General features: G+C 50.1%; 2 protein-coding genes across 2 annotated transcripts in view; one reads left to right on the forward strand and one right to left on the reverse strand.

Annotated features, from left to right (window-relative positions):
* The window catches only part of rabep1 (rabaptin, RAB GTPase binding effector protein 1), a 25,132-nt gene extending 9,026 nt beyond the window's left edge, over positions 1-16,106 (forward strand). The window contains exons 2-19 of the mRNA XM_042338549.1: positions 1,643-1,774; positions 2,219-2,422; positions 2,911-3,071; positions 3,812-3,931; positions 4,545-4,680; positions 5,886-6,064; positions 6,775-6,915; positions 7,530-7,997; positions 9,349-9,453; positions 9,956-10,072; positions 10,344-10,442; positions 10,773-10,913; positions 11,467-11,656; positions 12,498-12,509; positions 12,858-12,913; positions 13,594-13,692; positions 14,871-14,987; positions 15,631-16,106. Coding sequence (XP_042194483.1) covers positions 1,643-1,774; positions 2,219-2,422; positions 2,911-3,071; positions 3,812-3,931; positions 4,545-4,680; positions 5,886-6,064; positions 6,775-6,915; positions 7,530-7,997; positions 9,349-9,453; positions 9,956-10,072; positions 10,344-10,442; positions 10,773-10,913; positions 11,467-11,656; positions 12,498-12,509; positions 12,858-12,913; positions 13,594-13,692; positions 14,871-14,987; positions 15,631-15,732 — 2,579 coding nt within the window. The 3' untranslated portion in view covers positions 15,733-16,106. The remainder of the gene's footprint in view (positions 1-1,642; positions 1,775-2,218; positions 2,423-2,910; positions 3,072-3,811; positions 3,932-4,544; positions 4,681-5,885; positions 6,065-6,774; positions 6,916-7,529; positions 7,998-9,348; positions 9,454-9,955; positions 10,073-10,343; positions 10,443-10,772; positions 10,914-11,466; positions 11,657-12,497; positions 12,510-12,857; positions 12,914-13,593; positions 13,693-14,870; positions 14,988-15,630) is intronic.
* A 2,305-nt stretch (positions 16,107-18,411) lies between these two features.
* Positions 18,412-23,274, reverse strand: part of LOC103190377 (aurora kinase C) — a 6,149-nt gene continuing 1,286 nt past the window's right edge. The window contains exons 2-8 of the mRNA XM_007911128.2: positions 22,609-22,756; positions 21,362-21,425; positions 21,067-21,255; positions 20,559-20,697; positions 19,784-19,932; positions 19,350-19,524; positions 18,412-19,171 (exon numbers count right to left, since the gene is read on the reverse strand). Of these exons, the coding sequence (XP_007909319.1) occupies positions 18,995-19,171; positions 19,350-19,524; positions 19,784-19,932; positions 20,559-20,697; positions 21,067-21,255; positions 21,362-21,425; positions 22,609-22,756 (1,041 nt within the window). The 3' untranslated portion in view covers positions 18,412-18,994. The remainder of the gene's footprint in view (positions 19,172-19,349; positions 19,525-19,783; positions 19,933-20,558; positions 20,698-21,066; positions 21,256-21,361; positions 21,426-22,608; positions 22,757-23,274) is intronic.

Raw genomic sequence — 23,274 nt, forward strand, 5'->3', positions numbered from 1 at the left:
CCGCGCTTTTCTTGTCACGGATAGTTTGGTGCACGGAGCCTGAGGGGGTCTGACAAATGGCTGATGAACGAATGGTGCAGTTTAGTGCCTGTTCGCGGGCCAATACGTGTCAATGTGCAAGATAATACAAATATAATACAAAGATAAAATGTTGTTGTTATAAAAGTTGATTGAATATCTCTTCCCCTCGGTTTGTAGGCTCTATAAATATATATACATAAGATATTGCAAGGATTATGATTATTATTATGATTATTTACCTGTATTTTGCTTTCCATAAAAGGCAGTAGGCCTGGGAAGCGAGTGTTTGGAGGACTGTAACTTGTGGCTCCTTGCCAAAACGTGACGCTGCATGTTCTCAGTGTGTGTCCAGGCGAAAGGAAGATTTCTCACTGTGCAGCGTGGCCTCTTACACACAGACTGTAATTAGTGGGACGTTTAGTTTGTACACAGACTAGAATAACACGTCGGAAATATTGGCATTGGTTCGGCAATGTCTCTGGTGCCTTTCTCTGTGTGCCAATGACACTGCCAATCCCAGCGCCTTGGGATGTCCTCCCGACGTGAAAGGCGCTGTACAAATGTAATTTGTTGTTGTTGTTGACACAGCAGAAACAATGTGATAACGTAATAATATATTATTATTATATCTGATCCACGACTGTTTGGTGCATTGGGACATCCTCCCCATGTGAAAGGCGCTTTACAAATGTAATTTTGTTGTTGTTGTAGTAATAATCTGTGCATTTGATACAGCGCCTTATCACGTCTTCGAGATGTCTCAAAGTGCTTCACAGAATATACTGTAAAGTGAATTGACTGTATATTTTGTGCTGTGAAACTTTTCAGCCCCACACTATAAACTTCTGAGACCACGCACCCACACACACACACGTCAGATTGCCAGGTTGCTATTGTGCAGCCAAACGTCCCAAACTGGGCTGAAAGAACACATAAAACACAGGTTTTATTTCCTCTTTTCTAGCTACTAACGTAGTGAACACTGATTTAAGGTCAGTTTGGCTCGGTTCTGCAGTTCAGTAAAACTTGCATGTCTGATCTGTATAAATCTGTATAATCACTAAGTCATACATCTGCCCAAGTCCCAGCAGTCTGCCACGAATAATCGTGGATTGAGTGACCAAATTATTTTTATTTATTTTGAAGGAATTATTACCTCGGTAAAAGCAATCCGCCAATCGACTAACTTACTGTTAGGTAAACAGAGTCATGTGGAGTAAGGAAACTTGCCCAAAGTTTCACCTGCCCAGGAATCGAACCAAGGTCACTCGCTTGCGAGACGAGTGCTCTAACCACTGAGCTACAGGATTCCACATAGTGTTAAAACGTTGTTCCCACGAGCCAATGTGACTTATAGAAGGGATTGATCTATGTTAGACACCTTCCTCCCAACCCTGATAGGGGCTCACAATCTGGCAAGTCTGCTGTCCTTAAGTTGGCTTTTACCTTCACATGGAGGACTTGAACTTTATGACGTTATCCCTCGTCGAGGATTTTTTGTCACTTTCCTGTTGAGACGCTGCCCTGTATGGATTCCCCGTGGTTCCACTTGAAGGCGCTTTGTGGATGAGCAGCTCTCTTGTTTCATTCTGCCTGACTCTCTTCCCCTGTGTTGTTGCAGTGATGAGCCTCCAGCAGCGAGTGAGTGAGCTGGAACAGGCCAAAGCTGACTTCCTACGCACAAAACAGCAGCTGGAGTTTGAGTTTAATCAGAAAAGGGCGAAATTCAAAGAGCTGTTCCTGGCCAAAGAAGGTTTGTGACAACTGCCAGCTTCTGTCTTATTAAGTCATTGAATTAATGGTTTTATTGGGTTTGTTTGACACCTAGAGGCACGTCTTCTCCCCACTATGCTCTCCACCTGGTGCCTGGACTCTTCTCTCCCATCGTTCTCTCTTCGGCCACCTCCGTGTTCTCCTGCCCCACCATTTGCGGTAGGCCTTCAGCCTCTCTGCCCCTACCCTCTGGAACTACATACCCAGGCCCTTGGCCTCCATACCACAGTCCCAAGGGGCTCCCTTGCCTCCTTCAAGGTCCGTCTCAAGACCTTCATCTTCGATCACCCTCCGAATCCCACCCTCCCTGCCCTCCACCCCTTCTGATCCCAACCCCCCAGCTCAGGGCCTGTTCAGTGCCTTAGGACTCCCTCCTGACATGAGCCAGGCTGCGTAAATGCTATTTGTTATTGTTGTTCGACAGAGGAGCTGCAGCGGCAGAATGCGTCGCTACAGGAGTCGACAGCCGACGTGACCCGGCTCCAGGGGGAGCTGGCTGAGGCCCGGGCCGACATGGAGAACATCAAAGCCATTGCCACCGTGTCCGAGACAACCAAACAGGAAGCTATCGACGACGTGAAGAAGCAATGGCAGGAGGAAGTAGCATCACTACAAGCCGTAATGAAAGGTAACTGATGGTCAGCGGCTGTGTCTGTTGTTGTGTGTTGCAGTGTGTGTGTTGCTGTGTTGTGTGTTGCTGTGTGTGTGTGTTGCTGTGTTGTGTGTTGCTGTGTGTGTGGGGGTTGTTGTGTTGCTGTGTGTGTTGTGTGTGTGTGTTGCTGTGTGTGTGTGTGTGTTGCTGTGTTGTTGCTGTGTATGTGTTGCTGTGTTGTGTGTTGCTGTGTGTGTGTGTGTGTCGCTGTGGGTGTTTGCCTGTGTTGTGTCTGTGTCAGTTTTATATGTGGAGATACCACGTGCGCCTCAACCTGGCTTAGTCGCTCACATTCGGTCAATGGCCCTCTCGCCTTTTGATCAGAAGGTTGTGGGTTTGAGCCACACTTGGGGACTGTCAGCTCACAGGCTGATACTGTATCTGGGGGAGCGATGCCTGGTCACAGGCGCTGCCCTGTGTGTGAAGCCTAGGGTTTCAGCTATAATCTCAGATTTGTGTTGCAGAAACAGTTCGTGACTATGAACATCAGTTCCATCACCGGCTGGAGCAGGAGAGGGCCCAGTGGGGACAGTACAAGGAGACAGTGGAGCGGGAAGTGGCTGAGCTGAGGCGACGGGTGTCGGAGGGACGGGAGGAGGACACCTTGGAAAATGAAATGAAGAAAGTAAGTACAGCCCCACCTCCCAGCTGCTCAGGCCACGGTATGCATTAAAGTCCCACAGCCTAGTGGTTAGAACACTTGCCTTGCAAACAAGAGGATCCGGGTTTGATTCCTGAACTGGGTGAAAACCTTAAGCAAGTTTCCTTACTCTACACACAAGCCTCTGTTTCCCTAGCAGTAAGTAGGAACCCGGTTGTTAGTTGATTGGTGGATCGCTTTCCGGGAGTAGTAATCCCTCCAACAAAAAATGTGGCCTCTCAATCCATGCCTATTTGTGGGACACTGCTGTGCGCAATTGGCTGCCACATTTCACCCACAAATATACAGTCAATTCACTTTACAGTATATTCTGTGAAGTAATTTGAGACGTCTCAATAACATGATAAGGCTCTGTATCAAATGCCAGGATTATTATTATGCTGGCATTCTACTGGTCCAACCACCCCACTTCCTCTTTCTTGCTTCCCATTATGCCCTTGAGCTGTGTATTGACTAAGTCCCGTGTCCAGCCTTACTGTTAATCTGTTCCTTGCTGTTGATTCTCTGCAAAGAAATACTTCCTGGTTTCTGTCATTTTTATTCATTTTATTTTTGTTTGTTTTTGATGACCTGCTTTACAAATAAATCTTGGACACGGGGCTGTTTTTTTTTATTGAGTGCATTTTGTAGCGATGTTCCTTTCGCCATAGAAATGGAACCCGCAGTGGTGAGTGACAGTCTGGCTGTTGTGTGTTTAAATCCAGGCCCAGGAAGATGCTGAGAAGCTGCGCTCGGTGGTGATGCCCATGGAACAAGAGATAGCGGCTCTCAAAGATAAGCTTTCAACCACCGAGGAGAAGGTTAAAGAATTGGAGGCTTCGAAGGTGAATGCTTAAGACACCAACAAAGCATTGTGCGCATTAACCGTTCACCAATGTGACATGTTACTCTCTGGGCGTATAGTCTTAAGAGTGTCACTGTTGCAGTGTAGTAGTGTAACATGTGAAGCTGATACAGTAAAACTCACAGAAGTCGTGTCAGTTGGGACCACAACAAATAATATGACTTGCGCGAAGACCGAGTTGCAGGCAAACTGTATAAATCGTATAAAATTGGCTTTAATCAATCATCTACACTGCGCGTGTATAATTCAGCGCAGCCGGTAAGTGCACATGCGGTGACGGGTCGAGACTACTTTTCCCGTGATTCAAGGCAGCCGGTAAGTATGGGAGTAATCGAGGGTGGGGGAGCATTGTTACCAGTTAGGAGGTAATTAATACATATAGAAATCTTAAGAGTTTTTGATAGGATACTGAATGGGACTCGGGTGAATCTACAACTTAGGCGATTGTAAGATTTATAAAAATAAGATTTGCAAAGCGTGTTTTGCCAAACACGTATAACGTGGTGGTTTGGGGTAATGTGACAATGTAATGTTAATCTGCGTTAACCTTCGAAAGAAACAGATGAACTGAGGTTCTGGTTTGTACTGAGCAGGTAAAGGAACTGAATCATTACCTGGAGACGGAGAAATCCTGCCGGACTGACCTGGAGATGTACGTGGCCGTCCTCAATACCCAGAAGAGCGTGCTGCAGGAGGATGCCGAGAAACTGCGAAAGGAGCTTCACGAAGGTAAACTGAGGAGCTCTAACCCACCCAATCCTCTGGGGTCTGGCTCTGCAAGTAAACCATGTACTGACTGCTAGTTAATAATAATAATCCTTGCGTTTGGACGTCTGAAAGCCCTTCACAGGATTTACTGTGAAGTGGAGCAACTGGGGATTTGTAAGCAAACATGGCAACCCAACTGCACACAGCATGAAATGACTGAACAATTTTATTTGGGTCATTATTGGCCAGGGCATAAGCAGTAATGTGGGATGTTTAACATCCACCTGAACAGGCAGTCGGGACCCTGGTTAACGTCCCATCTGAAGCACTGCACCTCCAACAATGCATCACACCCCCAGCACTGCACTGCAGAGTCAGCTTAGACTGTGTGAATCCATGTCCTGACATGGAGCTTGAACCCTCGACCTTCTGGTTCAGAAGCGAAAGTGCGGGACACTGAGTCAGGCAGATACAATTTGTTCCCCACTGGTTCCGTCAAGTCAAACCATTCTGTTTTTTTTGCTGCATCCTTTTCCTGTCAAAACTTTTTTCACCATCGTCGAGTTTTTAAGCTTTTATTTCGGGACTTTCTCTTCCCTTTTTTGGTCAGTTTGCTGGGTGTCTGAAACATAGCGAAACTCATCACCGTGCTTAAGTGCCTTGGGACGTTGTCCCGACGTGAAAGGCGCTATAGAAATGTAATTTTGTTGTTGTTGTTGTTATTAAGCATCTCTAAACTAAGCTGAGAATTCCATGTATCCCACCTACACATGGAAATCCCAGGGATAGATTGTTGGAATGGAATGCACACTCTCTCTCTCCCTGGAGGGACGCATCCTGCTTACCTAATTCCGGAAAGTATTCAGTGCAGGTTGGCAAGAGCCAAGGCTTGGGGATCCCAGAGTGTGCGTTAGGGTAGCTGCTGGTCTCTAGCCAGCTCGAGCAAGGCTGGGCTGTGCTGTCATCAGCAGTGCTCCAACTTAAATGTTGTCGCAGACATTAGAGAACCAAAAAAAGTGAAACCTGCCAACAAGCAGATAGCAATCTGTTACTGACAGCTACAGCTGCAGACCGCCGAGCGCGTTTAGACCACATGAAAGCACATTTATCGATGTGTGTGTGTATGTGTGCGTGCGCGTGCGGTGTGTGTGAGATGGTTGTGAGTGAGAGCTGAGGGTTGTTTTGGGCTCACGTCCTGATGTGTCTGTAACACTGTCCCCCGTCAGTGTGTCACTTGTTGGAGCAGGAGAGGCAGCAGCACCACCAGCTGAAGCACACGTGGCAGCGAGCCAATGACCAGTTCCTGGAGTCGCAGCGGCTGCTGATGAGGGACATGCAGCGCCTGGAGAACGTGCTGAGCACTGAGCAGCAGCGGCAGGTGGAGGAGCTCAAGAGGAGAGAGCAGGTACGAGCCACTCACAGCCTTGGCATTCCAGACGATTCTCACAATATCATCATATTAATAATAATAATAAGTCACGTCTGCCTGTTCAAATGGACGTTGAAGATCCCTTGGCTCAATTCGAGAATAAAAGGGAGTTTCTCTCTCCCGGTGTAATGATCAATGATCCCACACAAAAATTGGTCGCTCACTCCATAGCTGTTCGTGGGACATTACCGTGCGTAAACTGGCTGCCGCGTTTCACCCACAAAATACACTGCATCACTGCTTTACAATAGCCTGTGAAGCGCTTTGAGACGTCTTGACGGCATGTTAAGGCGCTATATCAAATACAAGAATTATTATTGTTATTATGAGAAACGGTGGCAGGAGCAGACCCCTTGGTCCATCCGGTCGCCCAAACATTGTAAGCCAAAGCCCTAACGGGTAGGGTGGTCCAAGTTGGAGAAGCAGCGGGAAGCTTGCCAGACAGTGGTATCAATGGGGTTTTAGGTGGTTAATCGTGGAGTCCTGTGGCGTATTGGTTAGAGCACTCACCTCGCAAGCGAGAGGACCCGGGTTCGATTCCCGGGCAGGACGAAACGTTGGGCAAGTTTCCTTACTCTGTTTACCTAGCTGTAAGTAGGAACCCGGTTGTTAGTTGATTGGCGGGTCGCTTTCCAGGGTAATAATCCCTCAAAAAAAAATCCCTCGTCCCACTCGGTGTCCTCCAGGCAGAGGTGGAGAAGCGGAGAATCGGCAAAACCAGGGAGAAGAAAGTGCCGCCTGAAGCCGAGGAGGAAGGCTCGACCGTGAGCTCGCAGTCGCACACTGAATCTCCGGCTAAATCTCTCAGCGTATTGCCGAACGAGGAGGTCAGTCCTGGGCACGACATAAACTGTTGTTGTTGCTGTTGTGTTAAGGGGACATGAGGTTACAACATGTGCCGTGATATTAAATGTTCTCAGGCTCACTGGGCTGAATGACCTCCCCGATCCCTATGTTAAACCTTTGGGGGACTGGCTCCTCACTGCTGCACAGTGGTTTGTTGTTGGCTAGTTACTGTGGGAACAATTGTTGAACATAATAATCCCCTCTCCCCCCCAAAAAAAAAACATAATTTGGCCACTCAATACATGACTGTTTGTGGGGCACTGCTGTGCGCAATTGGCTGCCACATTTCATCCATAAAATACACAGTCACCCCACTTTATGGTATATCCTGTGAAGCGCTTTGAGATGTCTCAATGTCGTGATAAGGCGCCATATCAAAGGCAAGGATTATTATTATAATAAGTAAGAGAGGGAATGAGAGCAGACGCTTTTTCCTGAGATTATCCATTTGGAAGCGCTCGTGGCGAAGAGATAAAATAATTTGCAATTAATTCTTTCCCCCCCCCCCTCCCTCCCCACCTCCCTCCCCTCCCTCCCTTCTCTCTCTCCCTTTCTCTCTCCCACCCTCTCTCCTTCCTTCCCTTTCTCTACCCAGATGTGTGGGAACAGTGTGCACAGCTCAGCTCACTCCCTGGATTCCGATCTCTCGGCTCCCGCAGTGGCAGCTGCGACTAAGGCTGATGCTGAGCTGTTCCGGGACGGGCTGCGGAGAGCTCAGTCCACTGACAGTCTAGGCACCTCCGGCTCATTGCAGCCCAAGGGCCTGGTGTCTGGGCACAAGGCCAAATCCGCGGGGAACCTGGACGAGTCGGACTTCGGGCCCCTGGTCGGAGCCGATTCGGTGTCGGAGAACTTTGACTCGGTCTCGATCGGCTCCTTCCAGCTGTCGGGCTCCTTTGTGCTGACCAAGGACCAGGAGAAAGCCATCAAAGCCCTGACCCCCGAGCAGGAGGAGACCGCCTCACTCCTCTCCAGCCTGACCCAGGGCATGGACAGTGCACACCTGGCTCCCAGCGGATACCGCATGGTCAGTGAGAAGGAGTGGGATCTGTTACAGCAGGAGGTGAGTAAGAGGTCACAGCCGTGTGCCTGTGTGTGTGTGAGAGAGAGAGTTTAAGCTTAACTGGCTCCAAGGTGACATGCCTGGCAACGGAAGGTCGGAATCAAGTCAGTCCTCTGTGACGGTCTCTAGTCCAGTTCCTGAGCCAGGCAGGTCCACAGTGTTCCAGGGCTCTGCTGATGACAGCACGGCCCGGCCTGGCTCATCGGCAGGACCTGGAAGGGCAGACCAGTCACTGGGGACAGGGTATCAACCCACTCAGCTCCTGTTAACCCCGCAGCCAAAGCCCTAACAGTGGACACTACTGGGAATTGGTAAAGAAATGAGAATAACCTGCCCCTAAATTTAAGTGTAGCTCTGGCTCTGATATATAAATGAAATTAATTGGGGATAATTTCCTCTGTAAATATTATTTAGCAACAGAGGTGTTTTAAAATTTTTGCTTCCTCCTTCCCCTCCTTCAAGATACGTACCTCTTTGACTGATGCTTTTGGTCATCGTTTTAGCTTTTATATATTTTTAGTTTTTAGCTTTGAGGCATCTCAATGACATGATAAGGTGTTATATCAAATGCAAGGCGTATTATTGTTTTATTATTTTATCTTTCCCCTCCTCACCTCCCTCAGCTCTTGTACCCAGCTGGAATTGTCAATTACAAGTCCTCTCAATGTGAAAGGCACTACGTAAATATGAATTGTATTATGAAAGGTTTTTGTAAGGTGGAATCCTGTAGTGTAGTGGTTAGAGCGCTCGCCTCGCAAGCCAGAGGACCTGGATTTGATTCCCGGGCAGGGCGAAACCTTACGCAGATTTCTTTAATCCACACGCCTCTGTTTACTTAACAGTAAGTGGGAACCCAGTTGTTAGTCGATTGGCAGATCACTTTTCCGGGGGTAACAATCCCTTAAGAAAAAATGTGGTCACTCAACTTCACGATTGTTTGAGGGAAACTGCTGCTGTGTTTTGCTCACAAAATATACAGTCAATTCACTTTACAGTATATTCTGTGAAGCACTTTGGCGTATCTCAAGGACATGATAAGGCACTATATCAAATGCAAGGATTATTATTATATTATTAAGGTGGACGGGTTGTTTCAACCTGTTGATGACAGGGAGGGCAGAAATATGAGTTTAGGAAGAACCAAACGTGTGAGAACAAGAATCCAGTGTGGCCGAACACTCTGCTTCCTGTAAGCTCTATGTGAATGGTCTTTGTGCCCCTCCCCCCCCCCCGGTGCTCGCTCCCTGATGCCTGCTTCCCCCCCCCGGGCCCGGTTCCCCCCGGTGTCCATTTACCCTATTGCCCGCCTGGTGTGGCTCCGGCCTGGCTGACCGCCCTGTGTTACCTGCAGGTGCAGAACGCGGGGAACAAGCTGGGCCGTCGCTGTGACATGTGCTCCAACTACGAGAAGCAGCTGCAGGGAACACAGACACAGGAGGCCGAGACCCGGGACCAGGTGAGAGCAACTGGTAGCAGCACCCCCCCCACACACACACACCCCTCACCCCCCATAACACAGCCCCTCATACACCCCCTCACACACCCACCATCACACACCCCGTCACATCCACCATCACACACCCACCATCACACACCCTCATACACACCATCACACATGCCCCTGTATGTGGGGTCCGGGCGGTGGTGATGCAGGGTTTATTTTTAGGAGCTGCGGCTGCCAAAGCCCCTTTTGACTCATCAAATCTTTCCGTCAGTCCCAGCCAGCGTCACTGTGGGACACCACTCAGATCCCAAGCCAAATTACAGCTTCCTTTAATGGCTGAGAGAGAACCAGCCACCGGCCTGAGGAGAAACTGGACAAATTGGGTAGAAAAGAGGAAGTATAAAAGGTTGTGTGTGTATTGGGGGGAACGGGGCTGGACGGAGAGAGAGCTCTCTCAAATGGCACAAGCAAGAGATGACGTCGCTCTGTGTGACACTGTGACTCTGTGCTGCAGGTGAAGAAGCTGCAGGTGATGCTGAGACAAGCTAACGAGCAGCTCGAGAGGACAATGAAGGAGAAACAGAATATGGAGGATTACGTCAAACACAGCTCCGATGACACCAGTATCCAGGTACCTGAGACGGCAACACAGCGACATCGGAATAAACCGTATGCACGAGGCTTCGGAGTTGGCTCCGCACAAACAGACCAGGCCCCTGGTCCACAAAACACACAGTCACTACACTTTACAGTATATCTTGTGAAGCCCTTTGAGATGTCTCGAAGATGTGATCAGGCGCTGTATCAAATACAAGCATTATTATAATAACTTATTATTATTATGACAATGCAATCAGTGACTCACACTCCCGGCTGTGCTCTCTCCCTCTGACTTCCACCAGGTGACCGGGCTGATACAGCGAGCGCAGGAAGCTGATGCGTTACTGGCAGAAATGCAGCAGTTGTTCTCACATGCAAAAAGAAGAACCCAGGAGCAGATGGTAAACGGCTTGGGGTGGTGGCGGGGGGGACGGGGGCTGCAGTCTCTCGTTGGGGAGTAATGCAGCTGACGGTGAGAAGTTGCATGGAAACGCTTGCAGTGTTGGCTTCTGGCCATTGATAGCTCCAGTGATGCTTCAGTGTAGTGTTGGGAGGGTACTGCATTTGCCTTTCAGATGAGATGTGTGTGTATGTGCAGGTGTGTGCGTGCGCTTGGTGTGTGTACATGTGGGTGTCTGTTTGGTGTGTGTATTTGCAGGTGTGTGCGTAGGCATGGGTGTGTGCACTGGGGAGTTGGTGACCACTGTGCTTTTCTCCCCTGTGATCGTTAGGCCGTGTTGACGCAGTCGAGGGAGCAGGTGTCGGAGGAGCTGTCACGGTTACAGAGGGAGAATGAGAGCCTGCAGGGAAAGCACAGCCTCCACACCTCCATCCTTCAGGCTGAAGCCTTCATCCCGCCTGATACCGTGGAGGTATAGTGCTGGTTAACACTAGAGTCCGTGCAGCTGGCTATTGTAGACTGTGACAGTGCTCTCACGATTTCATCCTGAGATGTGTTGCCCACCGGGAAGCTCGCAGGGAGTTCCTGATACCTGCCATCTACCCAGTGAGGCTCAAATCCACTCTTATCGGATATTGAGTGACCAACTGGTGACCATCCTCTTTTGGGGGGAGGGAAGTGGGGTCTCCCTGGAGCTGAACTGGCTCCAAGGTTGCAGGTTTGGCAATGGAATATCGGAATGGAGCCAACCCTCTGTGACGGTCTCTAGTCCGGTTCCTGAGCCAGATGGGTCCGCTGTATTCCAGGGCACTCACTGTTGATGGCACTACAGCCCACCCTGGCTCATCGGGAGGACCTGGAAGGGCCGATCAGTCATTGGGGGCAGAGAGTCATCCCACTCAGCTCCTGTTAACCCTGCAAACCAAAGCTCTTAACAGGTTAGGTGGTCCTACTTGGACAAGCAGGAAAGCTTGCCAGACAGCGCTGATAACGAGGATAACATGGTCTCTCTCTCTCTCTCCCAGGAGCTGCAGCTGCTGGTCAGGAAGTACCGGGAGGACATTGTTAGCGTGCGGACGGCGGCCGATCACCTGGAGGAGAGGCTGAAGGCGGAGATCCTGTTCCTGAAGGAGCAGATCCAGGCAGAGCAGTGCCTGAAGGAGAACATCGAGGAGACGCTGCAGCTGGAGATCGATAACTGCAAGGAGGAGATCGGTGAGGGCTTGAGTCACCCACCACCTGCGTGTGACACAGGGCTTCCCTGACTGACCGGGGGCAGGTCCCAGTGAGGTGTGGGACACTGTCAGACAGGAGAAGATCATTATTCGCTCACCAATGGGTTAGGCCCTCCGCCCCCACCCCCCGCATTCTCACATGTCTTTAAGACTGATAAACTCCATACATCCCCCGCCATCGGTGGGCAGGCCTTCAGCCTCTCTGCCCCCCACCCTCTGGAACTCCAACCCACAGTCCCTCCGCCTCGCTCCCTCCCTCGTCTGCTTCAAATCCATCTCAAGGCCCTCTTATTCGACTGCACCTTCGATCACCTCCTGCCTCCACCCCTCCTGATCCCAACCCTCAGCTCGCGTCCAAATCCCTGACGGTCCAGGGCCTTGGGATGTCCTCCTGATGAGAAAATGCTGTGTAAATGTCATGTGTTTGTGCTGTTTTGGTTTTGAAACCACAAAGAAAAGACGTGTTGGATTTAGTAAATGACAGTGACGGCAGCCTGGATCTTACTGTGAACCTCAGTTGACTGTAAAGCCCGTCTGTACACCTGAAACATCAGAAGCCCCATAGAATATGTTGTACACTCCCATCACACTTTGCAGAATCCCGGGAAGCACTTTGAGACGTCCTCCTGATGGGAAAGGCGGCGTGTGAAACGCAAGGATTGATTTAGTTTTTTTAAGTGCCTCAGAAACAAAATCTCTGAGCGCGTGGGTGTGTGTGTGTGCGCGCGCATGTGTGTGTGTGTGTGTGTTGGACTCTCTCGTGTTACGTGCATCTCTAATGCCTCCTGTGTTTGTTCTCTCTCTCTCGTTGACTGACTCAGATCTCGTTGAAGGTACGAGCCCCATGAATGCTGCGTGTCCATCCCCCACATCAGCCCACTTCACTGGCTGGAAATGTGCTTAGCTCTGCCTCACTAACTACCAGCCCCCGGCACACTGCGGTGCTGCTGTCAGCCATTGCAGCCTCGCTGGGGCAAGCTTCACTTCTCACGCCCTGAGGCGGGATGGGCGGCGAGACTCGAAACATATCTTTAGCTGCGTTACGCTCACGCTGCTTCGCATGAAACGCTCGCCCCAGGCCCTCCCGCCAGCCCGCCCACTAACCCAGACTAACGTGGGTCACGCAGTAATGTGTCCCTAATGTAGTAATGTGCTGACCCTCACCTCCTCTCTCTCCACAGCTTCCTTCTGCAGCTTAAAAAACGAGCTGGAGAGAGTGAGAGCCGACAAGGACCAGGTAAGAGATCGCATCCATTAACATCTCGGCTAATGGTTAAACTTGAGGATTGTTCTGTCTTTCTCTCTCTCTCTCTCTCTCTCTCTCTTTCCTCTCATTGTCTCCACCACCAACAATTTCCCCTCAAAGTCGTCTTCATTCTCCTCAGCTGTGAGCTAACACTTACACCGCAGGAAGCCCTTCTCCGTTGATAACCCGGTTAACACTGGGTATGGAATGTGTACACATCACACAGACGTGTGTACGCATCACATACACGTACGCACGTGTGCGTATGTGTAACCCCGGTGTGACGTGTAGTGCTGCCTGCAGTTAGAGTGCAAGGATTGGCTGCTGGTCACGACATGACTGCTGTCGGGAGTTTCACATCAGGAGCCAACTCAGGTCACCTTCTGCTACAGACCTAGTGACTGCTTCCTCTGAACTTGTCAACAGTCCCTGCACCAGACTCGAGCCCTTCAGCACGTGTACCTGTAGGTGCGGGGAAGCAATGGTGTTTACCTCTGTCAGTGTGTGCGAGTGTGTGCGGCGGGGAGGTGGGCAGGGGAGAGAGACTGATCTCTCTGTCAGTAGAAGACATTAAAGGGTGGCTGAGAGTGATTTATAGACTCAGCGGATCTGGCGAGGTGTTGTGGGAAGAGTGTGTTTCGTTGTGTGGTGAAGTGACCGTCTGTTCTCAGTTGGAAGCCTGGTTACCGGAGAGGAACCAGCAGCTCGAGCATCTCGAAAGCATCAAGATCAACTTAGAGGAGCAGCTCCGCAAGGAAAGCGCTTTCAAGGTCAGCAGCGAGCAAGTCATTTCAGCGTGTGTCAGCCCGGCTCGGCATGTGTCAGCCCGGCTCGGCGTGTGTCAGCCCGGCTCGGCGTGTGTCAGCCCGGCTCGGCGTGTGTCAGCCCGGCTCGGCGTGTGTCAGCCCGGCTCGGCGGGTGTCAGCCCGGCTCGGCGCGTGTCAGCCCGGCTCGGCGCGTGTCAGCCCGGCTCCGCGTGTGTCAGCCCGGCTCCGCGTGTGGCAGCCCGGCTCCGCGTGTGGCAGCCCGGTGCGGTGCGTGTCAGCCCGGCTCGGTGCGTGTCAGCCCGGCTGTGAGCCGATACCCAGCCTGGCTTTGCACCGAGCACTAACCCTGGGGTAGGGATGTGCTGCAGCCAAGTTTCAGGCTTTCCATTCCCACTTCCCATTGTCTACACCGCAGGGCAGAGGGGGACATGGTTTGACCTGAGTAGCGCTGATAAGCAGACACATGTGCTCGCTGCCTTGTTTGGCAGGAGAGCCCCAAACCACAATCTTTTACAACAAACAGGGAAAGTGGAACTGCACGTTTAGTGCTTGGTATGAGACTGGTTTTGCATTTGACAACAACAACAAAATTACACTTGTATATGTGACAGCGTTGACATGTGGGGAGCTGGGGGGGGAGGTGGGCTTTCCGCACACCGGAGCTGTTGTGTTAATTGCGACTGGTTTGTGAGATTCGGGAACGGCAAATCCAGGATTGTCGGATTCTAAGAAACACAAAAAGGTGTAGGGAAAGGTGTTCCTGCAAGTTAGAGACCTGAAGCTCTCACACACACCTCACACTCTTGTCTCACACACAGCAAACACACACACACACACACACACACACACGGTATTTGCTGCCCACCTTCCTCTGAGTAACATTAATGGGATATAATTATTTCTTTATAATTAATATATATATAATATATTTATATATTAACCCTCCTCTTTGGCTGCGCCTTTGGTCATCCCCCACCCCACCTTGCCCTCCACCCCTCTTGACTCCAAACCTCAGGTAAGAATCCTTGACTGTCCAGCGTCTTGGGATGAACTCCCGATTTGAATGGTGCCGTGTAAATGTCAGTTATTGCTGTTCTTGCTCCTCCTGCTGTAGCCTGTGTGGGGTGAGGCTTGTGTCAGTCTGGAGACTGTTTGGCACTAATGTGTCTGGTGTGTTACAGGGCGCCCTCGAGAGGCAGCTGTGTGAGGAGAAGAACAAGAGCCAGAGGCTGCAGACGGAGCTGGACGTCAGCGAGCAGGTGCAGAGGGATTTTGTCAAACTCTCACAAACTTTACAGGTAAGAGAATGGTTTCCTGCGGGTAAGGAACGGGGCGAGGGGCACGATTGGCCCAGGTGGTGTCACTCTCGTTTTTGGCGCCCCTGGTATTGAGGGAGAACAGCCTGGGCTTCCTGGGTGGGCACTAAGGATGCGGGGTTACAGCCGTTGAGACGTTGGGGTGTTTATGCTGGAGAGAGGAGGTTAAAGGGAAGATATTTACACTAACAATCTCTCTGGTAGTGTAAATACAGCGTTCCCACTGATCAGCGAACCACTAACAGGGTGGAAACTGGATCATCACCACAAGGGGAGAAAAAGGGAGATGTAATTTTTTTTAATATTGGAATACATAACTATCCTCAGCCCTGCCCACTCCACCATTGGTGGTCAGACCTTCAGCCTCTCTGCCCCACCCTCTGGAACTCCATCCCAGAGCCCCTCTGCCTCACCCTCTCCCTCGCCTCCTTGAAGGCCCGTCTCAAGATCTTCTTCATTGATTGTTTCTTCATTCACCCTCCTACCCCCACCCCCCTGCCCTCCGCCCCTCTCGACTCCAAGCCCCCAGCTCGGGTCCAAACCCTTCACTATCTAGGGGCTTGGGAGGTCCTCCAGATGTGAAAAGCGCCACTGTGTAAATGCAATTTGTTGTTGTTGCCAACAGGTTCAGCTGGAGAGGATCCGACAGGCAGAATCGCTGGAAAATATCCACACCATTCTGAACGACACGAAACTGACAGACATAAACCAGCTGCCGGAGACATGACCCCCGAGCCCAGGCTGCCAATGGTTTTTACTCATCCAGACACTTGTCTTTGTAGAAACATGTTAATTATTATTTAACTCTAATGAGCGAGTGAGTGAGTGGGTTGACGTGAAGAGCGGTTACTGAGGTGTAAATGTTTCTAGAATGACTTTGCACAGGACGCCTGACTGCAGACAAAAGAGATTATTTCCCCCACTGGACAGGAACGGCCAGCCACAGGGAACACTACTGAAACGCCATTAATCTCAGCGAGCAACAGGACTCCATCCCTAGTGTAACTCGTGTTTAAACTTAGCGAAAAAAAATCATTGATACAAAAATTCACAGGCGTGAGGTGCTGTGCCCCAGTGCCCCGTTCATTTACTTTGTATTGTGCAGACAGACACTAAGAGCAGGACTGGGGGGGGGGCGGAAGCTGTCAGTCCACTAATACCGGCTTCCAAATGCTCATCACACGTGACACAAAAGGATTGTCTTTTGGATATATCGAGCTGACTTTTAAATGACACTCAATCTGCTGACCCCCCCCACCCCGTCCAACCCCTCCCTCTCCTCACCCCTCCCAGCCCTTCCCTCTCATCCCCCCCTCACCCAGCCCCCCCCCCCCCTCACACTCCCTCGCCCAGCCGCCCCCCTCCTCGGCCCCGTCCCCTCTTTCCTCGTCCCTCCCCGCCCCTGGAATTCTCCCTGACAATAAGAACAATTCTTATCAACTAAACATGAAAGGATATTCAGTTTTATGTTTTAGTCGATAAAATTTAATTTGTTCGGACAATCCCGGCCAACCTCAAATGTACATCTCTGACCAATGACCTCAGAACACATTATCTCTCGCTCCAGACAGACACCGTGCCTCTCGCTCCCTCGCAGCCCAATGTTTGTTGCTAACTTACCTTCGGAGACGACAAAAGCAGTTAACAGTTTAGTTTTTTTTTGTTCATTACTGTCAGGAGTTATTAGACTGTCAAACAGAAAGCATCCTGAGATGGTCAGAAATGAAACCATGATAGTTGTCGGCAGGTGTTGGGGAACAGTCGGTGTCTGACTGGAGATTGGGGAAGATTGGTTATTGCTCTTCTTGACTGTCTCTGATCTGCTAACAGTGGCAGCACTGAAGCACGGGGCTATTATTAAGAGAAGCTCTCCGGCCGTCTTAAAATACTTTTAAGCTTCTGATAATTTAAGTTGAGGTAGAAATGCCAGAGATCTAATTCACTACTTTAATGTATTTAACAAGTAACAAGCAAAGCTGTCAGAGCATTCCCAAGATTGAGCCCCGCTGGTGTGTTGCTGTCTGCCTCATACGCAGTATTCCATGACTCTTCCTCTCCCATAAACCTGCCAGCAAACCCAGCGGTGGGAAGGGCCTATGGTCACAGCAGCAGTTGGGAGGAAACCATTGTTTGAAGCGAGGCCTGACAATATTATTTTAAAACCATTTAAGGAACAGAGTATCAGGATGACAGGTTAAAATGCTCGTCAATGCTATTTTAACTAAGCAAGGTGAAAAAATGGCTTGTCACAGCAGTGAACAGACACCTGCCCTTCACATTGCAATGACAGTGGGTGGGGGGGGGGGGGGTGGTGGAAGAGAGAAGAAACTGAACCAACTTGTGGGGAATGGTGATTGCTGATTGCTTCCTGGGGGCTATCCCTCGCATTGTTAGACACAAAACTTTCCTTTCTCTTTTGAAAAGCGAGCACTTACTTTGGTCAGTCTCCTCTGGCACTCTATACAGAAGCGATATTATATTAATTGGAGTTTGCGTCCTTGGTTAAAGCAGGGCCTGCTCAGTGTCTCATAAATTTCTGGTTCCTCTGAGCTGATGACAGAGCTGTGGTTCCTTGCACCTCATTTAACAATCCCTGTAAATCCCAATGACTCGTGTTGTTCAGCGTGAGAAAGGGTGTTTCTCATCTGTTCCCCAGTCCAGTATTTGGATTTTACATGTGCAGCTTCACTGTATAATAGCATGTCTGTATTTATTGAATCCAGTGGTACATTAACCACATTTTAGCTGCCAACATCTCCTAGTAATACCTTTTCTCCCCTGACAATAGCCAGAAGAGCCGTCATACAGACAGCCCCCAGGCTGCTGTGCAGGTGTGGATGGACAATGGTTTACAGGCGTGATCCAATGTAACTGCTGAACGTGTCTTTATTGAAGAAAGTGTTTAAAATAAAAGCTGCTGCAGAGTATCAGAGATATAAAAACATTGTTTTTTTCTCACTCAATTCACTGTGCGGCTGTGGGAAACTACAGGCCTGTGCTAACAGGGAGAGGCTTTATAGACAATTTCCCACACAGGTAGGGACACAATCCACATTGGGTGAGACTCCAATCGTTCCTGCCGTGTAGAGTATAATCAAGGAAGCTAATGAGAGGTTCGCTTGGGCTCAGGATTGAAATTTCCTCTGATCTGAGGCTGCACCATCACTTTGTCTTAGATGATGAAAAGTGCAGAATTGTAAATAACAGGAAAAGTGGCTTCCATTCTTACAGATTAAGACTTAAGCTCAGGATTTGAGTGCGGGGGTGTAAGTACAGAACATGGACATCAATGTATTCAGGCCTCTCTGCTCAAATGTAATGTAGAAAGCTGCTGCCCCTCCCACCCCAGGGTTGGGGTCTCTCGACTGCTGATGGTGGCCGGCAAAACAACTGACTGAGACTGAAATGACCAACATGCTTTATTATAATATAGCAATACATAAACTTCAAAAACATCCCCACAAATACTTGGTGCAAATACTAAAATCTCTTCCCACCCCCATTAGATAAACAATTCTGAGCAAATTCTAGTTCAGGAGATTGAGAAAAAGACACTAAGCTCCACAGGAGAGCTTTCAAATACTCTGTACATTTCAGACGGTGGTCCTCAACTCGTTACAAGACACCTCGCAGAAGCTTAAAGGCAGGAAAGGATCCAGTGAACTGTTGGCAAATACACCATTTAAAAAATATTCCAAATTCTCTCAACCGGCACATCAAAACCCTACTGCACTGAGAGGTACAGAGGGAGAGAGGGAGGGAGGGAGGTTTAAAAAAAAAAGGAAAAGTAAGAATCGGTAAATACAAAAGAAAAGGAAACACGAGAGGCAGAGAGAGAGAGAGAGGGCAGAGACCAGAGCAGCCAGAACAGGGAGACCGAGAGAGAGAGAGAGGAGGCACCAGGATACTCAGCTGCCCGGGAGCAAAGTGTTCCAATGTCGGACACAGCTGACTGTTGCTATGTAGTAACCCAGGGTTTGTGTGGCTGCTCAGTGCTTCCCAACTGCTGAGTACTGGGGTGGGAGCTGCCTGCGGGAGTTGACCCTCACCCAGGGGTTGGCTAGCACGTCCTTCAGTGGCATCCTGAGTGCTGGGTTATGTCGGAGCAGCTGTGAGATCAGATTCTTAGCTCCCTCTGGTACGATGTCCGGAAACTTCAGATCCACCTGCAGAATCCAGAGTTTGAGATTATTTCAGTTACTCCACCTGCTCTACCTCAACTCCAGAGCCACACACACAAAATACAACCCAGAGCAGAGACAACAACAAATTGCACTTGTATAATGCCCTTCAGGTCAGAAATGTACACATTTTAAATTTAGTTTACGAAAGCACCAGTGTCACCTTGCTGATCCGCCTGTAGGTTTCCTGGTTTGTCTCGGATTCGAAGGGAGGCGATCCCACCAGGAACTCATAGCACAGAATCCCCACGCACCACAGGTCCACCGTCTCGTCGTGCATCCGACCCTCGATCATCTCCGGGGGCAGGTAATCCAGAGTGCCACACAGCGTCTTCCTCCTGCACAGGTTAATCATTAACTCATTACCACCACTGAGCAGAGAGTCCAGGCCTGTGGAGGTCTGTCTGTCAGTCAGTCAGTGCCTCCACACCTGCGCTTCACAGACGTTCAAAGCGCAGAAGGCATCACCATGTCTAATGTATCTAGAAATTCTCTACTGGAATCTGTCCATTTCCCCTGCTCCCCATTTCCCCAGACCCTCGGCCACCAAATCAGTGGGCAGGGCTACTGCGTAACGAGCTGGGCTGAGATACAGACCTGGAGGAGGGGGCGTGCACGGACCACCCAAAGTCAGCGATTTTCAGCTCCCCGCGCAGGCCCAGCAGCAGGTTCTCGGGTTTGATGTCCCTGTGAATCACCTTCTTCGAGTGGCAGTAGGACAGGGCGTCAGCCAACTCCTCCATGTACTGGGCAGTGGGCACGACAAAGGATTCAGCATTAGACTCGCAGCAGAACTACTCATTCACATTCCAGACTGCACTCTTTTCATATTTAGTCTGACTCGGGACTGGGACAGGTCAAATCCAGCCTAGTTTTAGCAGCTGGATATATAAGTTAGTAATAATAGGCCTCACATTTGATATTGTGCCTTTCAGGGTAGGAAGGTGGATTTACTGTAAAATGCTCCTCAAGACATTACCCTATGCGAAGGACGCTTTATAAATAGAAGCTGTTGGTTTGTTGCAGTAACGCGTTTGTAAGGGAATTCAGCGTTTCACTACAAACATTGAAGCCCAGGTCAAACCTTCAATACAAGCCACCCCTCAGCGAAACTCATCATAGTCACGACACTGCACAGCCACAGGCAGGTCTGAAGCCGCAACTTCACAGCACACAAAATCCAACGGCTCAGGGAGAGAGAGGGTCACAAGTGCCCAGTCAGCACTCTACTGTCATTCCCCAGTACAGAAACCCTGAGATCAGAGCATTAAGATAGACAATAAAACCCCAGAAATCGACACTGTGCCTCGCATTCTCGGGAGGGATGGGCAGACAGGCATGGTGGGGTTTAGCATTCTCACAGTGTACTCACAGTGGCAGTTCTCTGTTCATCAAAGCGCCCGCATTTCAGAAGCTGTTTGTAAAGCTCCCCATTTGGAGCGTATTCCAGCATCAGGAAGACTCTCGTCCGGTCATAGAAGTAGTTGTACAATTGCAGGATATTGGGATGTCTGAAACAATACACAAGGCTGCCATCACTGGGAGTATTTCTCTTCAGTAGAGCAGTTTAACCGTATGCTGTTGATCCGCACAGGCTCCGATGAACACATTAAAGTGATATACAGGCAATAATAACAATAATAATCCTTGCATTTGATATAGTGCCTTAGCACGTCATGTAGACAACTCAAAATGCTTCCCAGAATATACTGAAAAAGTGAATTTACTATCTTTTGTGTGCAGCAGTGTCCCACAAATAGTCGTGAAATAAGTGACCCAATTTTTTTTTCGAGTGAGCTCCGTGACATTTTTCGCTTCTCTTAGAAGTGACGGCAGAAATCGCGCAGGTTCTGCAATTCGGTGTCCGCGAGGGAACTGACCTGAGGTGAGACTGGATCTCGATCTCTCTGCGCAGTTGATGCTCCACATTGTCTTTCTCCAGCTGTGATTTGAACAGCACCTTCAGGGCCAGGATCCTTTTGGTCTCGCGCCCACGAGCCAGGTACACGTTTCCAAACTTGCCTTTGCCAAGGGGACGCCCGATATCAAAGTCATCGATGCACCAGTTCCTGGTCAGAAAAATGTCTCATTATTGTGCTCACACAGCACAGCAAGGCACAGACTTACATAGTAAACACATCAAACCACACGCAACCACACATACAAAATACTTACTTAATAACTGGCTGCTTGGGCTGGGAATCTGCTTCCACCATTGTTTGACCACTAGAGCCCAATACTAAAGGGGAAAGAAAAACGGAAACTGTTGAGCAAAAGGCTGTTTTGTGTTGCTTCCTATACCTACATCATGGCATTGAAATGTGTGCTTAACGTGTTAAGACTTTTCTTCATTGGCATCACGGCCAAGTCCAATCCTGTCCTCGCCAAACACGCACACGCATGCCACACAACATCCTGGCCCCAAATAAAATTGGTCATTCACTTCATAATTTTTTGAAGGATATCGCTGTGCACAATTGGGCTGACACTTTCGCCTACAAAACATACAGTCAGTGCACTTCATTGTGAAAGCTGTCGTTGTGAAGTGCTTTGGGGAGGTCCTGCTGACGTGAACAGCGCTGTACCAAATGCAAGGATTATTTTATAATTATTATTACCATTCAGGGTGTCTCGGGATGACAAGCTATGGTTTTAGCTGGTTAGGCTCCAGCATTACCCCAACGCACACTCTGGGGTCCCCAAGCCTTGGCTCATGCCAACCTGCGTCTCATACTTTCTGGAATTAGGTAAGCAGGATGCGTTCCTCCAGGGAGAGAGTGTGCATTCCCTTCCAACAATCTATCTCTGGGATTTCCACATGTAAGGTGGGCTGCATGGAATTGTCAGCTTGGTTTGGAAACAGTTATAATAATAATAATCCTTGCATTTGATATAGCACTTTTCACATCTTCTAGATGTCTCAAAGCGCTTCACAGAATATCCTGTAAAGTTAATTGACTTTATATTTGTGGGCGAAACTTGGCAGCCAATTATTGCGCACAGCAGCGTCCCACAAACAGTCATGGATTGAAGTGACCAATTTATTATTCTTTTTTTTCTTGAGGGATTATTATCAGGCGTGTGGAGTAAGGAAACTTGCCCAAGGTTTTGCCCTGCAAACCCAGGTCTCTTTCAACCACTGAGCCACAGGACTCCACAATATTATTATCTCTGGGATTTCCATGTGTAGGTGGGATCATGGAATTCTCAGCTTGGTTTGGATACTGTTAAGGATGGTGATGGGTTCTCGCCCGTGTCAGGCTGTCAAAAGAAAAGGGAGTCTCGGGATTGTTATCAGGAGTCAGAACCTGGTCAATCTCCTCCACTCAATAGTCCAGAGGGGGTTGAGGTCACTCACAGACCCGCATGCTGCCCGAGCCCAGACCTCTCTTATCATAACTAATGAGAGGAAAGTGTTGTACCTGCTGACTGCTGGGTCAAGAAGGTTGGTGCTCCAGTTTTGGAGAGTGCTCTTTGGGCCAAGACGGAGGCAGAGGGAGTGATGGCGGATCCACTCAGCTGCTTCTTCAGGACACGTTTGGGCCCATCATTCGGTGGCGGAGTCATTAGCTTTGGGAGCAAACAGACAGCTACAATTACAAGGTACCAGGGATTATGTGGAGAGACTAGAGAGGCTGGTGGGGTCGGTTGGGGGGGGGGGAGTGGGGTCGGTGGGGGGGGGGAGTGGGTCGGGGGGGGGGAGGGGGTCGGTTGGGGGGGGGAGGGGGTCGGTGGGGGGGGGGAGTGGGGTCGGTTGGGGGGGGGGGGGGGTCGGTTGGGGGGGGGTGGGGTCGGTGGGGGGGGGAGTGGGGTCGGTTGGGGGGGGAGGGGGTCGGTGGGGGGGGGGAGGGGGTCGGTTGGGGGGGGGGGGGGGTCGTGGGGGGGGGGGGGGCGGGGGAGTGGGGTCGGTTGGGGGGGGGAGTGGGGTCGGTTGGGGGGGGGGGAGTCGGGGTCGGTTGGGGGGGGGGGGGAGGGGGTCGGTTGGGGGGGGGGGGGGAGTGGGGTCGGTTGGGGGGGGGTGGGTCGGTTGGGGGGGGGGGGAGTGGGGTCGGTTGGGGGGGGGGAGTGGGGTCGGTTGGGGGGGCGGG

The sequence above is a fragment of the Callorhinchus milii genome, unplaced genomic scaffold (genome assembly GCF_018977255.1).
Source record: "Callorhinchus milii isolate IMCB2004 unplaced genomic scaffold, IMCB_Cmil_1.0 Scaffold10, whole genome shotgun sequence".
NCBI classification, from domain to species: domain Eukaryota; kingdom Metazoa; phylum Chordata; class Chondrichthyes; order Chimaeriformes; family Callorhinchidae; genus Callorhinchus; species Callorhinchus milii.